Source organism: Columba livia, chromosome 14 (assembly GCF_036013475.1).
Source record: "Columba livia isolate bColLiv1 breed racing homer chromosome 14, bColLiv1.pat.W.v2, whole genome shotgun sequence".
In the NCBI taxonomy this organism is placed as follows: Eukaryota; Metazoa; Chordata; class Aves; order Columbiformes; family Columbidae; genus Columba; species Columba livia.
Window position 1 is genome coordinate 6,121,515 of NC_088615.1, and position 15,017 is coordinate 6,136,531.

Genomic DNA, 15,017 nt, shown 5'->3' on the forward strand with positions numbered 1-15,017 from the left:
GAGGCACTAGGACCATTTGTCCTGGTTCTCCTCGGTAGGTCAGGAGTTGTAGCTGTTTCTTTGCTCTAGAGAGATCCAATACTCCATCTTCTGTGCTGTGCAGAGGGGTTTCATTCCAGTCGTTTAATACTATGGCATATCTTCATGCAGGTGAGGACATCTGCTCATGAATGGATAGCACAGTTCAACAGTAATCTTCCAAAAGAAGAAAAAGAGAGTGAAGAAAACCAAGAAGTAAAATCTGGAGATGGTGACCATGATGCTAAAAAATCAGTAGAGGTAACTGAGTAATGAAGGAAGAGAGTATCTGGCTGCTAAGTTAGAGTTGTAACTCCCAGAGTTTATGGATTTCTATTTCTGTACAGATTCTGAGGTCTGAAAGGGCAGTGTAGTGATAGTAAATTGTGTGATTCGCTTGTTTTAAATAATAAAAGCTGCTAGTTTTTGTGTGGTATAGGGAATCTTTTTAACTCTTGCAGGATATTCATGCGTTTGCCATAAGAAGCCTGGCTGAACTGACAGCATGTGCCATTGAAATGTTTCACAAAACCGCAGCTTTGTTTCTCCATGGTCAGAAACAAGAGGTGACGGCCACAGACAGAGCCAAGTCCCTTTCACAGTAAGTTCATCTCTTAGCAAACGTCTAGCAGATAATTACTGACATACTGATTAAACTGTCTAATAATTCTTTGCCAATCCATGGGATGCAGGGCTCTTGAATTCTGCTTTTATGTTTAGAGTTGCAATGGGTGACATCACTATCTTCCAGCAGAATTCAGCTGTCTCTTTCCTGATAGGAAAGAGGAAACCCTACTTGGAAACTTCTGCATAGCCAAGAAGAATGTTTGCCCTAAGCTTGTGCTAATTAGGAGATAAACATTTAAAATTTGGCAAGGCGGTTGTATAAAAATGATTGTTAATTACGTCTTTGTTAACCATTTAGTATGTTAGGAACGTGATATTGTAAAATTACTGCAACTAATTAGTAGATTGATCTTACCAATAATGCATAACACGAGATTTTTATTTTATGCTGGGAGACACTTGGCAAGTGTATGAAATATGCAGTACTTTCTAACTCAGAAAATGACACTTTTCAGTAAAAAAAGCAAGTTAGCACAGTTCCTTATTGAGTGGAAGTGTCTGTCCTGAGTGCTGTTTCAGATCTTCTGCTTAAATGATTTCTTTTTCCATCTTTACTCTCCCTAATTTATTTAGGGAACTTGTGGATCTTTGTATACCGTGTATATGCTCTATATAAATTTGGGTTTAATTTAGCTTTATATGCATGGGAAAAAAAGGCATCTGTGTTTTAGAGGAATGCTAGAAAAAAAAAGTTACTCTTGTAGAATGTATTTACTCCATGGTTTTCCCACTCTTCTTCCACAGAATGACGATTGTGCTGTGTAAAGAACTGTCAACTTTCTCTAAAGAGTTTACTACATGCTTAACAACTGCAGGGGTAAGAGTTACACTGTAGTTCTTAGGAATGAGATGTGATTAGTTGATTACAGCCTTGGGATCTTCACCACAAAGCTTTTTTGTGTTTGCACATTTATATATGCATTTTCTTTGCCCTGTGAACTGATCTTCTAGGTCAGTGTCCTCCCAGCTGTTGCAGCTGAATGTACACTGAGCTTCTGGAAACAAGGGAAAGAAACTGCATTCAGTGTGGCACAGGGTGGGGGTGGGAAGTGATGCTGACAGTACTGAGGAGACAGAAACAAATGAGGTTTGTGATCCTGCTGTGGATTTTCCAGAACACTCAGGTGTTATTGGAGATTAACATCATTTTCTCTAAATTCTCCAGTTATCCACAGTTCATTTGAAGATGGAATGCGTGTACTCATATATGACTTTCACTGTGCATGTGTGGATAACATTGTTCTTATTTTCATGCTCCGGGGCAGGTCGTCTGCAGCTTGTCACTTTGCTTTCCTATAGCCAAGGGTGACATGGCGATTTTAAACTTACTGAGGATTTAGCTTTATCTTGCTTGAAGAAATGTGATCAAATTTTTAATCAGGATAATATATGTCTGATCTCTGCAGGTCAAAGAGAAAGCAGATGTGCTTAATCCCTTAATCACTGGAGTGTTTCTAGAGGTCAGTTATACTAAAGTTAAAACTTTAAACTAATACTTCAAAAATACATATGCTGTTTTTTCAACTTTCTTATCCTTATGCAGGCAAAGTTCTGTAACCCATGGTCTAAGATGCTGCTTACCTATCTAATAACTTGAAAATGTTAATAAATGTCTGTAGATTTGCACAAGAGATGAGTTAGTGAAGAGTGAGGCTTATGTGGTCTGAGCTGACAGTTAGGATGGGTCAGAAGCCACATATTAGATTCAGCAGTCTGGATTTCTAGAATTGAAATGTTCAAAGTCAAACCTTAGACAAGCTCACAAATTAGCATGCAAGAATCCCAACACTTCCCAGCTGTTAAGTTGGTTCTCAATGCTTATAAACTACTGAGGTGTGGTAGGAAATGGGTGTTTCCTGTTGGTGTGTTCTTCCATTTGTGCTTCACTTTGAAATAAATTCTTCTCAGCCGTAGTTGAAAACAGTGTCCTGCATTTGAATTGCACCTGATCTTGTTTGGTGGCTTTTAAGCCAGTTGCTTTTCTGCCTAATGGCACAAAGCTTCTCAAAAATGTAATATTTAATTGATTTCTAGAATGAAGCCTTAAAAAAAATCCAACAAGCACTAGCTGTCTGTTTATGTGCATTAATCAATGCTGTTTGAAATGCGTATGTGGTTAGTAAAGCTGATTGGTAGTGTAATTATTCATGTGTGTATCTTGATTTTTGTTTTCGTAGGCTTCAAACAGTGCTTCATATATCCAAGATGCCTTCCAGCTCTTGCTGCCTGTACTGCAGATCTCTCTTGTTGAGGCTAGAATGGAACTATCACAGCAATAAAAATCCTTCTAATTAAGAACTTTTTGACCTTCCCACGTTGTAGTTTCCATGCTGGAGAATGATGTAATGGCTGTTATTAAAGAGAAAAAGATTAACTCTGATCACTGCTGCTGCTGCAAGAACGATGATTAAATGCAGTCTGACAATGACAGCTCTTACAGCACGTTGTGAGATGTGATTAGCATAGTCCAGGCTGGTGGACAACGTGACAGACTTAAAGTGCAGATTGCTTCTCTGTTTTCATGGGCTGTCTGTGCCTTTTCCCTGAAATCCCTCTGCTGTATGTTAACAAGCTCTTTGGAGAAACTCTCTGGACTGTGAAGACAGTGCTGGAGAAGAGTAGCAGCTGGCTAGTTAAAGAGTTAGCTAAAATCATGGTGTGATTCTTTTAAGTCAGTGAGACATAATTAGGTTCCTGATAGCTCTTTGTTGGTGTTGAAGTGAATATTGGGTAGGAGGTGCAAGAAGAGGCAAATATTTATGATTATGAACCTTGCAGTTCCTAGGCTGGAAATAATAGAGCAGAGGGGATCCCTTATTGAGCTGCTGCTGCTGCTGAAGAGAAGCCCCGGGTTCCTGAAGATGCCTGCTAATGACTCAGGGATGTGGGATGGCGAATCTCACTGGGGTGCTGTTTCTCATTCTCTTGCGAAGCGCTTGCTTCAGCACGAGCTGAGAAAATGCTGATCTGGCCTTAAGAATGTGGGTACTTTCCTTTATAGCAATAAACAAGAACTGGCTAAAAGGGATTGATTCCTGTTTGGGCAACTGAATGAGAGAATTTAGTAGGAGGACTCCCCTTTTTCAGTGCAGCTTGACATGTCAGCCACAGACTTTTCACAAACTCAGATACTGCTTTTCTCCTGTTTCTGTATAAAAACACTATAATGCAATGCTCCTTCTTCTTGGAAGGTGTATTAAAGTAGGGGGAGAGGAAGCAATTTGGTTCTGTTAGCGGGAGTCCTAATTTGTCTCGGAAGCTGCTCCACTTACAGTATCTGTTTCTTTGTGCTGTGAAAGTTCTCTGCTTTGTTCCCTTTTGCAATTTCTATCTTTTGAGCCTGCCCGTTGGGAGGGAGCAGCCTCTGTTGGAATCACAAGAGCCGAAATGCACAGCTAAAATGGAACTTCAGGAAGTCCAGAATAGCTTAACCAGAGGTGACTGAGTGTCACACCTGCCTCTCTGCTTGCTCGTTGGTAACAATGATGCTCAAATCCCATTTTGAATATCCTCTGGGTTTTAGCAGGTCTTGCACTTTTCTGCTGTACTGAAGGCTTAACATTGCTCTGTTGCTGCAGTAGAGAAGTGTCTTTATTATTAGAATACCTTTTGGCTAATGCTCTTCTAATTTTATATATATGGAAAAAGCCTTGCCTTAGTCCTGGTTCGATTTATCAGATCTCCAAAGAGTCTTTTTTTGCATATTAAAGAAAACTGGACTTGAGTATGTCTGGGGTAAAAAGAATCTGCACTACAATAAACTATATTTTTCCTTCTTTACAGTGGTAGTATTATTAAAGAAAGGATTTGTTTTGATAACAATTTCAGTTAAGAGCTATCAAGATAGCAATGGGCACAAATGAGATGAGAAGAAAGAACTGTGAGTTTTTAATTCTCAGCCGTGATTGTGGTTGCAGCGCTGGGTGCTGCTCTGGGGCCGGGCCAGCTGGGGCTTTTCTCATGGCAGGGACTGTCTCATAGCAAAGGGCTCTGAACCCAGGCTGGGGAGCGGGAGCTCCCACAGCTGCGCTCCCCATTCCTGCACTGGTGTAAAATGGCAGCTCTGCGTCTGCTGCAAAGCCTAAATTTACAGAAATGTCAGAAAAGAAGAAACAATGGGGTTTTATGAAGCAGCAACTGCTTTTCTTACAAATAAATTCTGCTGACCTACAGTGCTTTGTTGTAGTTTAATAATTAAAGGAAATGAGTTGGGTTTTTTTGTTTTTAAGATGCAGACAGTGATTCTTTCAGTCATGCGCCCACCTGGATTTGGTTATAGCAGCCAGTAATCAAATGTGCACCAGCCTCATTTGTGTGCCGGTGCAAGGACTGCGGTAGATAGCCAGCAAAAACAATTCCACAGTTGCGAAATCTTCCTACCCAAAGGATTCATCAGAATTCAGCATCCGGCTGTCTGGAGATCTTATTGCTCTGCCTTGCCTTGCTCGTGAACCTAATGAGAGCTGGCAGTAATTTGAGCACTTCTGGTAGTGTTTGGGGAGGTGAGAGGTGGCTGAGAATAGATAAGAGTGAAGATGCTGGCAGTGACTTGGAGCGGGAAAATGCCTTCCACAATTATTTTCTTTCCTTGGGAGAAATTCTGTTACTTGCAGCCGTAAAACCTCCTTCCTGGCAGGTGCTGTGAAAAGGTTTAAGATATAAAAAAGGCTCAGTCCTCCTCCTGGGTCACCCACAACACAAATTAAATGGCCTGACTCAGAGAACTGATGGCAGGAGGAGGAGAGCTCCAGCGTTTCTTTCTCACGTGAGTGCACTGGATTCTAAAGTAACAGCAGTGAATGATGTGATTTAAGCAGAGGTGATATTCTGTAGCCAAAGGCTTGTTGGCACAGAAATTGAGGATGTAAGTGCCCAGTACTCTCCTAATTACTGTTTTCTGGGGGTTTCACTAGTCCCTCACAGCTCTGCACCTTGGCAGCAGTGAGGAGGTGGCTGTGCGCTGGTGTTTTGGGTGCTGGCTGACAGGTGGCTTTCCCTCCTTCGAGGGCAGTTTTGTGCTGCTGCGGGGTGACAGCAGAGCCCGCTGGGTTTGTGGGCTGGCACCTAGAGGGGGATGCAGCCGCCACTCTGCTGTCCTGCCGGGGGTGGCAGCCACCCCTCGCTCTAAGATGCTGGTGGCTGCAGCCTGGCCCAATGGCCAGGGCCATCCCCGAGAGCCAGGTCCCAGTAGTGATGCTTTGTGTCCCCGTGTCCAGGGAGCGATGGCAGGGATGTCCCCTGGGCTGCTCGAACTGGAGGATGCTGCAGGCTTAGGTACCGTGTGTCAGAGCACTGAGAGCCTGGCAGGGAGTGAGCAACAAGGTCACCAGCTGGGGCTGGCAGGGAGCACAATGAGGTCACCAGTTAAAAATAAGGCTGAGTGTGGTGTTTGTGGGGGAGGATCCTCCTAAAGCAGTGGCAGGAGCTGCTCAGAGGAGTAGGGGTGGATGCCAGCTGGTCCCAAAACTGAACAGCCTCCCCAGATCTCGTACTGTGCTCCCTGTGCACCTCTCCACCGAGCTCCTAGGTGGTACCCTGAGTTCCCCACTGTGTCACCCTAAGGACGGGCAGGATCGTTGCCATCATTCACCCCCAAACTGAGCACTGGCTGCCGGGAGTTCCCTGAATGATTTGTGTGTGAGCTGAAGCATCTCTGCTAGAAAGCACTGCTGCTGTCAATTGTAGAATTTGCAGCAGCAGGGACTCTGACAGTGGTTTGGCTGAACTGCTCCAGTTTTTATCCACCCTTGCTGTTAAAACCCCTCCCTTATTTCTGACCTTAGCCTGCCGAGGGGCCTCTTGCTCTGCGTTGGGGCTCGTGCAGGCTCCTGTGAAGGAGGCCTGGGGCAGCCATGGCCAGGTTTTTGGGACAAGTGACTTCTGTACAGCTGCTTGCTCCCTGCACGAGTTACCCAGGGTTAGTCTTGCATGGTGGGAGGGGGCTCCATGCATGCTGCAATTATGGTAAATTAAAATAAAATTACTGTTGGAGCAATTTTATTGTGGAGTTGAAGGCTTTAAATGAGGCAAATCTCTTGGGAAGGGTAATACCTTTAATTAGGTGCAGAAAACAAATTAGCTTTCAGGTACACAAGCCCTCCTTGACATCATTGTTACTGTTATTATCCCATATTGGTGCTATTAGAAATGAGGGCATTGCATTAGAGGGAAAGCACATTATGCAAGTGTTTAGACCTGCTGGTAACTGCTCTCTGCTGACATGTATTTGCTTAATGATATGTTGGAGTGAAAGCCAGAAGCAAGGACAAGAATCCGAGGGAGCTGGAGGTACTGAGCTCTGCCTGGTCTGGCCTTGCCTGGGCTTCCTGGAGCTGCGCAACACCTCCCACCATGAGGAGAGCAAGGACCTGCTGGAGGTTCCTCTCGCCATGGTTTTAAGGACACCCCCAAATCTCTTCTTTTCTACCCAAACAGGGTCCTGACCACAGCACATTCCCAGACTGATTTCCCAGTGCCCTGGCTGGTCCCCCGTGGATGTCTGCAGCCTCCAGAGCTGCCCTGGCTTCTTTACAAAAAAGTCAGGAGGTCTTTCTGCTCCTGCCCATGCTGGAGGCAATGCCTCTTGCAGGTTTAAATGCAACTGGTCGTGTTCCCAGTGTCATGTGCTCTCCCTGGGGGGTGGCAGAGCCAGTTTTTCTGCTCTGACAGTGGGACTGGGGAGGAGACCGCAACACTCAAATACCCAGATCCTCTGTTGCTGCCAACCAGGCATCAAGGCTGCCACTCACCTTTTTCAGCTCCAGGTAAGGCACTTCCCTGTGTCCCTCGTGTCATCGAGGGGATTTACAGACTCTCCTGATCAGTTTTCTGGGCTGGAGAAGCAGAGCAGGAGGGCAGGGTGAAGCAGAGGGTGCAGCAGGAGCATCCCTGGGACAACTGGTGCTCTGTGAGGTCTTGGGGATGGGAATCGGGCATCATTCCTGAGCCTTGTGAGAAGGACTTCAGTCCCCTGGGTGAGATGGGAGTGGGCACAACCACCACGACCCATCATGTCTGGCAGGTAAGGCATCTAGGCTACCATACCTGCTGGGGTATGAATACAAAGGTGTGCTTTGCTAGCCACAGGTCTGATCCACGTGCACCTCGCGTGTTGCTCAGCTATCAAGAAAAAATTGGAGCTTGTGAGCGTGGACAACAGCGCTGGTCGCTGGGTGTTGCTGGTTTGCTTGCCCAGGCTTTAGGTTACCAGCGCATCTGGGGCAGGGAGAGCTGCCCGCCCCGAATGGGGCTCTGAAGGAACGGGCAGAACTGTATCTGCTAGTCTAGGATGGGACAGGGAAAAAGAGCCATCATCAGAGCCACCACCCAAGTCTGAGCTGCACAGGGTGCTGGGCGACACCCCTGGACAGGAGCATGGCAGAGCCCCGGGGGCAGGGAAGCCCACCCCATGTCTTGGAAATCCGCTGGCTTGGTCCCCAGGGACAGGGTTACCAGTGTGGTGGGGAATTACAGGGTTGTCAGCACCCATGGTGGCATTTCTTAGCATGTGTTGGGGCAGCGTTACCCTTTCCCAATCCTGCCTGCTGGGCTTTGATCGGGTTGCCCATCTCCTAGTGCAAAGCTTGAAGTCCACCTCTGTGTACCTTGTGCCTTTCCTGTCTGCTCGCCCCCCACAGTGAAGGCACAAGGCAGGGACATCCCCACAGATTTGGGACTGGGCACATGCCACAGTAATAATGGAGCAGCTTTGGTGTTCAGGACTTGGGGCATCAGCTACACCTTCTGCACCTTCCCATGATCTGCTTTTCTTTTGTTAACGTTTGATTATTTTTAATGATTTTGGATTAAAAGGTAATTATTTTCAATTAGCACTTGCACTTCTTAATTACAGAAATGAATTAGATTACTGTTCATTATTAATTAGATTTTAACTTTGCACTGATTACACCTTTTACCAACCACTTCCCTCGCTTCTGCTCTCCCCTGATGCTGCCCCAAACCCCACTGCTTCCCACTGCCCTGCAGCATCCCCGGGGTTTTCAAACCTGCTTAGAAAATACAAATCAATGATATGGGCTCAGAGGCTGCCACTGGCTCTTTTAAAAGCTCAAGTACCAGCCAGATGATGTCATTTTTTTTGGCCATAAAAACATTAAAAGAAAGCATTAACGTCCTGCCTCCCTCCATCAGTGGCTGGAAGATAAACCATTCCCTAATTACCTGCTGCAGTAACGACCCTGCTCTTCTCTGCGAGCAGAAGGGACCCCATCTCTCACCCCCGCTGCCCTTCCTCTGCCCCGTTGTGCCATTTCTGTATGAGAAGGAGGGTTTGACCTGCCTGAGCTGTTTCATGGATTTGGGTTCTGCTATTTTGAAAGAAATTGCTCTTCTTTCTTCTCTTTTATCTGTCACCTTTCGAGCACCCGATCAATGCTGAGTTTTCTTGCTGTTGCCCTTGGCTTCTCTTCTGCTTGCTGCTGCCTCCACTTCCCTCCCTGCCATCCCCCTTTCTGCTGTGGACTCCTGAGAGTCCCAACTCCTGCTCTCTATTGATTCACTCTCAGGTAATTTTAAGTATTTCTGTGATTTTCACCTCCTCACAGCAGAAGGGTGAAGGCATCCCTGCACATTTGCCCTAAGGTTTCTCTGTCTGCCTCCATCTCTGCACAAGGTCTGATTATTTTATTATTTTATTTTATGATTTTATTTTATTTGTTTTATTTTATTTTATTTTATTTTATTTTATTTTATTTTATTTTATTTTATTTTATTTATTTTTCTGGAGACCACTACTACTTTAGCCCTTTACCTGCTGTTCTGTGTGTTAGGAGGTGCACAGGGCATCTTCTCCCATGGAGAAGAAAAATCTGAATGGTGGGGTCCATGGAGATGTCTTCATCCTCACAAAGCTCACCTTACTCCGCCCTCCAGTTGCTCCTTTAGGTCTCCTCTGTGTTGTAGGTTTGAGAGTCTCGTGCCCCAGAGTCCTTTGGCTGTGGTGAAATGTCGACAATCCTGAAATGTGAGTGTTTGGTGCGAACCTGGGGGACATGCTGGGTTTGTGAGTGCTGGATGCTGCATGTGAGCAAAGAATCTCCCTCTGTGCCCTGCTGCAGGGTTTGGACGGGAAGATAAGGAGACAGAGGAGAAGGAGAAAGAAAAGGACAAAGAAGAAGAGAAGGAAGAAGAGAAGGAAAAGACTGAGGGAGAAAAAGAGAAGGACAAGAAGAAGAGGAAGAAGAAGGAAAAGGTAGGGGAACGATGGACTTTTCTGCAAAGCAGTTGCCAGAGGGTTTCCAGCCCTGAAGTCCCCAGTGTGGTGCTCAGGGTGAGCCCAGCACTTCCCAAACCTTCCGATACTGGGGGCTGTGCTGGGGACCCCCTGGACCAACTGCGCAGTGTCTGTGGGGCACCCAGCACCCCAAGCACCCCCCTGCCCAGCACACGGTGGGATGGGACCAGCTCCTGCCAGGAGGATCGGTGTCCCAGGAGGAGACAGGCAGCTTCACAGTAGGGCCACCTCTGCAGGTGGGCACAGGTTGGTGAGGACATGAACGATGCAGAGCTCCCAGGTTAGAGCTGAGCCCCATGAAGAAGGATGCTCGGCACAGGCAGGCACGGACAGCGGCCGTGGTTTGTAGGGTGTTAGAAAGCACCAGCCCCAACTGATGGGCATCCTGGCTGTGAAGGGAAGCTGTGTCTGACCCACAGCATCATCACACCTCTGGCAGATGGAGCTATGCCGTGCACAGCCTAGAAATTACAGTGTGTATGTTTTCCATTGAGAGATAGCTTTCTTTTTGCTCCCAATATTCCTAGTTAGTTCTCCCTCCTTCTTCTATTTCAACCCAGATGAGACACTGCCATGGACATCGATGCTGTCTGCACCACTCACATCCCGGAATCCTTGCTCTTGGCTCTGGCGATCTCTGCGGGGCCATGGGCACACATGGGTCCACAGCAGCTCTAGCGGTGCAGAGCCTGGCCTAAGACACCCACAAGGCCAGACATCTCGCTCACTCGATGATCTAGCTCAAACAGCAAATGGGGTGTCAGGGTCCCTTGTGATGCTTGTCCTTCTCTCTTTGCCCCTATAGAGAGTTGGGGAAGAGGACAAGAGGAGCAGCAGCAGCTCTGGCAGCGACTCGGAGGAGGTAACACCACCAACAGCTCCTGTGTGGGTGATGGTTGCAGGTGCTATTAAATTCCTACAGGTACCAGGTGATGGAAAACAAAACATGCAGCACTCCCCTCACATGGCATCCCTTTTCTTTTTGTTCTTGCCCCAGGATCATAGCAGTGAAAAGAGCAATGAGAAGGAAGACAAAGATTAGCCTTTCCATGCTGGAGTGGCAGCGCTTGTCCTGGGCATGCTGAGGAGGTGGGGATGCAAACGGCAGCACACATTGGAGGGGGCCTGGGCCACTTTTAGCTAAATAAAGGTGTTTGCAGGCTCCAAAGAGAAATGCTATTTATTCATCCATCCAGTCACGCTGCCTACCCTGTGCTATCTGTCTGTCCTGCAAAGGAAACAGCCAAGGCACAGCAATAGGTGAGGAGCCGGGATCTGGGTGAGCACAGGCAGGTTTTGTTCAAGACGGTGAAAGAGGCTGGATGGAAATCCAGGAGCTCTGGTCACTTGGCTTTGCACAGTCCCCCCAACATTAGGTAGTACCAATATCCTCCCCGTCCTCTCCATCCCACTTGCTATGGGGTGGAGTAGCCTGAGCCTGTGCTGAACTGTTACAAATGTTTGTGATTTCAAATTTATCAAAAACACATGAAAAGTGGTTACGGGGCGGCGGGGGGGGGGGGAAGCAAAACCCCCTTCCTTTTGTGCAGTGAAGCCCCCAGCACAGGGGCGCAGCCGGCAGCCCCCACCCCACCTCAGCCCTCCTGGGGCTGGAACCGGTCGCAGCACCAGGAAAAAGGGGACAAAAAAATGAGGTGGCACCGCCATCTACCGGGGATGGGACGTGTGACAGCGGGTCCCCGCGTTTCATAACAGCTCGGCTGTTTTGTAAGGGCCGGGGTCACGTCCAACATGGACCTGGGATGCGGAGATGGTGCACCCACCACTGCTGCTGGCACCGTTAAGCTCAGCCTAAAAGTCTCACTATCTATAAACACTTGAGCGCAAACTTGAGCACAAGCTCTCCCTGTTGCATCACTGCTTTGATTTGTTTTCTTAGGGTTTTTAATTTTTAAGGGTGTTTTCCTGAGTAATGCAGAGTTCAGACAAACTCGAGTTTAAGAGTCAACACCGTGCAGGATTTTACTCAAAACCAGAGAATGTGGTTTTCAATGTTGTTTTTATGGAACAAATGCAGCCAGCTCTTGTATAATCAAAACAAACATCAGGAAAGATGCTGAGGAATGTTGTCTTAATTATCCAGCACGAAGATTAAAGGGAAAACGCAGAGACAGGAAAAATTAACAACCCCAAAAGCTAAACTGGATTTTAATGTACCGGTTTGGCTTCAGCAGGGAAAGACCAAGTCTAAGTAAGTGTCTTATTGCTGTGTGAACAAGGGTGCCTTAATATAAAACAACCCCATGTAGAGTTATTTTCCATATTTCACACTCCCCTTAGTGCAAGTATGCAGGGCTGTTGTGCAAGGTACAACCTAGTTACAAACAGTACATGGAGATGTGGCATTTTGCAGTCCCCTTAGGCCATTCTCCCACAGGATGGGAAACTGTTGGACTAAATTCTGTGTCTGGACATGAAAAGGGAAGGCCCTGCCTTTGCTTTTTAACTTAAAGGTTGGAAACTTTTCAAGCATACTGTGCCAGGCTCTGTTTTCTTAGGTCAAGCATGTCTGTAGATGCTCAGTTGGAGCTGAGAGTTGTTGCATCTCACTGGAGTGAGATTCTGCTTTTCAGCTGATGACAGAAATCTTACCTAATAAAATAAAAAGCCCTAAAATTGTTTTCTGCACCCAGCTCCAGAAGTGGGTGAAGCTCACAAACAACTGTCTGCAGCTGACCCCACTAATATGTCCACACAGTTCCCAAATCCCGGCACTTTCATGTCCTTGGAGCCAGTGTTGGGTATATCCTGTGCTGCTGGGTGATGGCGAGTGCTTAGCCAGGCCAAGTTTTACTGTTTGCTGCTTGTGTTTTACAGTCTCTGCTTTGGGCCGCTGCGCTCTGTGCAAATATAACGTGAGCAACCAGATTCCTGTGGCACAAGTGCAAAAAGCAAAACACACCCCAGGACCAGCTGTGAGAACATCCAGGCGTCTCCTCCAGCAGCCGAGAGGTTCTGTCCTGCCTTTGGCACCTCGCCCTGCACGTAGCTCGCTCCCCTCTGTGCCCCTGTGCTGCCTTGATTCGAACCGGTCAAGTTTCCCCAGAAAGCTGCAGGGGTGAAAACCGTTTCACATTATCTGGTGTCCTTTAGTACTTGTTTCATCTCAGCCGTGGTTTGAAGCCAAGCAATGTGAATGGGCCTAACAGCACAGGCATTCACACCAGCTGTGTGGATTAGGGCTCTACAAACACTTAGTGGAAGAGGCAAAAAGCAGGTGGAACATTTGGCTTTTGGGGATGCTGGGGCCCCTCAGCCACAGGGAGCTGGGCCTCTCCCAGCACAACTGGGGTGTGCTGGGATGAGCGTTTACCCACAGACGTGACAGCCAGCAGCTCCCCAAGTGCTGCTGGGCACAATGTCTGACTGCATCAGGGTGTTTAACCACCTCAGTTGCTTGAAACATCTGTACGGTTCAACGTGGGGCTCCTTGGAGCTGATGTGCCCTCAACCGGTCAGGAGAGGAGCGTGGGCTGTGCTGTGCTGAACACCCATCGCATCAGGCTCTGGAGGGGTGGAGTAGGGAGACTAGCGAGAGAAACTGGCAGCCGTGGAGTTACTTAAGCAAGTCTTGTTTACACACATTTACTCCTCTTTATATAATGACGTTGGCTGGTCCTCAGGGAGCAGGAGGGGTTGTGCTGCCCTGCTCACGGCATCTGGGGATACCTGCAGGGACCGCACATGGCATACAGCCGTCTGGTGCCTTGTAGCAGCAGAGATGCCAAGAGAGCTTAGGCACACATAAAGAACTGATTTCCATACCATTTTATGCAGAGGTGCCCCCACATTAAGGCATTTTTTGTGAACATCAACAATTTCAGAACAGGAAGGTTGAGCGTTTGTTTTGTGATGAAAGTTTGCATCTTGCTGTGCTCAGTAAACCCTGGTGTTTTATTTTATAAAGTGTCCTGTAAGGGAAATGAGCCTCTCAAAGGTAGAGACAAAAAAGAAATCTTTCCTCTGTTCCCAAGTGACCTTCTTCATGGAAAAATTCAAGCCGCTTTTTCATTCCACTAAAAATGGAAACAGTTAGAAATCTTGACTTTCCCAGAAAAGCTGACTCCTGCAGCCCTGCTTACAATCTGCTAATCTCTGCAAAGCACCAGGCAGAGGTTTCCTATGAAATGGCTCTTCTACTTTTGCACTGAATAAAAAGAAAAGTTAAACCCCAAAAATACGTAAGTCTTGCAAGTGAAGGGTGTTTTGGAAGGTCTAGCAGAGCACTCACACTCACACCTCTGTGGGCTGTGTCCTTCTGCAGCTTGTCCCCTCATTCTGAAAATCCACAAATTAAGACTTTTTGCGTTGTTAACGAGCAACTGAAAGTTATAGCTGAGCTTTATTCACTGAACTTCTTGGGATTCATTTTCATAGAAATTGTTCAAAGGTCACACAACTATCACAGCACCTGTCTCTCCCTTGCAAAGCTTTCCAGGACTTCTGCCTTGACTCTTTCAGAAGAGCAGATCAAGCTCTTTACTCCCCAAACCTTACCCCATTACGTTCCTAAAATCCACACAGAAATGGTGCTAAGCTTCTTGCAAAGGAAAACCTACAATTTTCTCCAGCAGATCCACCGGGACAGGTTTCTGGGTGAAAGATCTTCCACCGAGTACTAACAACCTGACCTCTTTAAAAGCCATGACGTCCACATGTTATGAAAGGGTGAGCTGGCGACGGGGATGATGACTCAGTTACCCAACTACGATCCACCTGCCGTCCAAAGTGCAGCGAGAGGTGGAAGTGAAACAGCCCGTGGCGAAAAAAAAAAGGGCACAGCCAGAAACACTTGTCCTCTCCCTGAGCAGAGAGCTCTGCCCCGGCCACCGTCACTGCAGCCAGCCAGGGAGCCTACAGGCAGCTCCTTATAGTTATGGTAGAGACACAGACCTGCTCATCCTGCCTGAAATCCAGCCCAGTGCTTGTATTTAGTGTGTCACACAAGCTGGCTGTGGGGAAGAGGGGCCGCTTCAAGGCGTTTTGTTCTCCTCCGTGGTCAGACATGGGTCTTAGGCAGAACTTAAGCCACTCAGTGGCTTTGCAGAAGGTCTTTTGCCCTCACATAAGAAGGACGCTGAATTACCATGCTGGTGCT

The 15,017-nt window shown here is 47.1% G+C and overlaps 1 protein-coding gene across 10 annotated transcripts in view; it reads left to right on the forward strand.

The window, feature by feature from the left end:
* The window catches only part of FAM114A2 (family with sequence similarity 114 member A2), a 19,075-nt gene extending 8,003 nt beyond the window's left edge, over positions 1-11,072 (forward strand). For 6 of the 10 annotated variants that reach the window (XM_065029723.1, XM_065029729.1, XM_065029733.1 and 3 more), the window contains exons 10-18: positions 151-279; positions 480-619; positions 1,390-1,462; positions 2,052-2,105; positions 2,823-7,409; positions 9,568-9,628; positions 9,723-9,856; positions 10,704-10,760; positions 10,896-11,072. In XM_065029723.1, the coding sequence (XP_064885795.1) occupies positions 151-279; positions 480-619; positions 1,390-1,462; positions 2,052-2,105; positions 2,823-2,924 (498 nt within the window). In that variant the 3' untranslated portion in view covers positions 2,925-7,409; positions 9,568-9,628; positions 9,723-9,856; positions 10,704-10,760; positions 10,896-11,072. Of the gene's footprint in view, positions 1-150; positions 280-479; positions 620-1,389; positions 1,463-2,051; positions 2,106-2,822; positions 7,410-9,209; positions 9,278-9,537; positions 9,629-9,722; positions 9,857-10,703; positions 10,801-10,895 lie in introns of all 10 variants that reach the window. The other 4 variants (XM_065029727.1, XM_065029724.1, XM_065029726.1 and 1 more) reach the window with 4 other exon arrangements.
* The last annotated feature ends 3,945 nt before the right edge of the window (positions 11,073-15,017 follow it).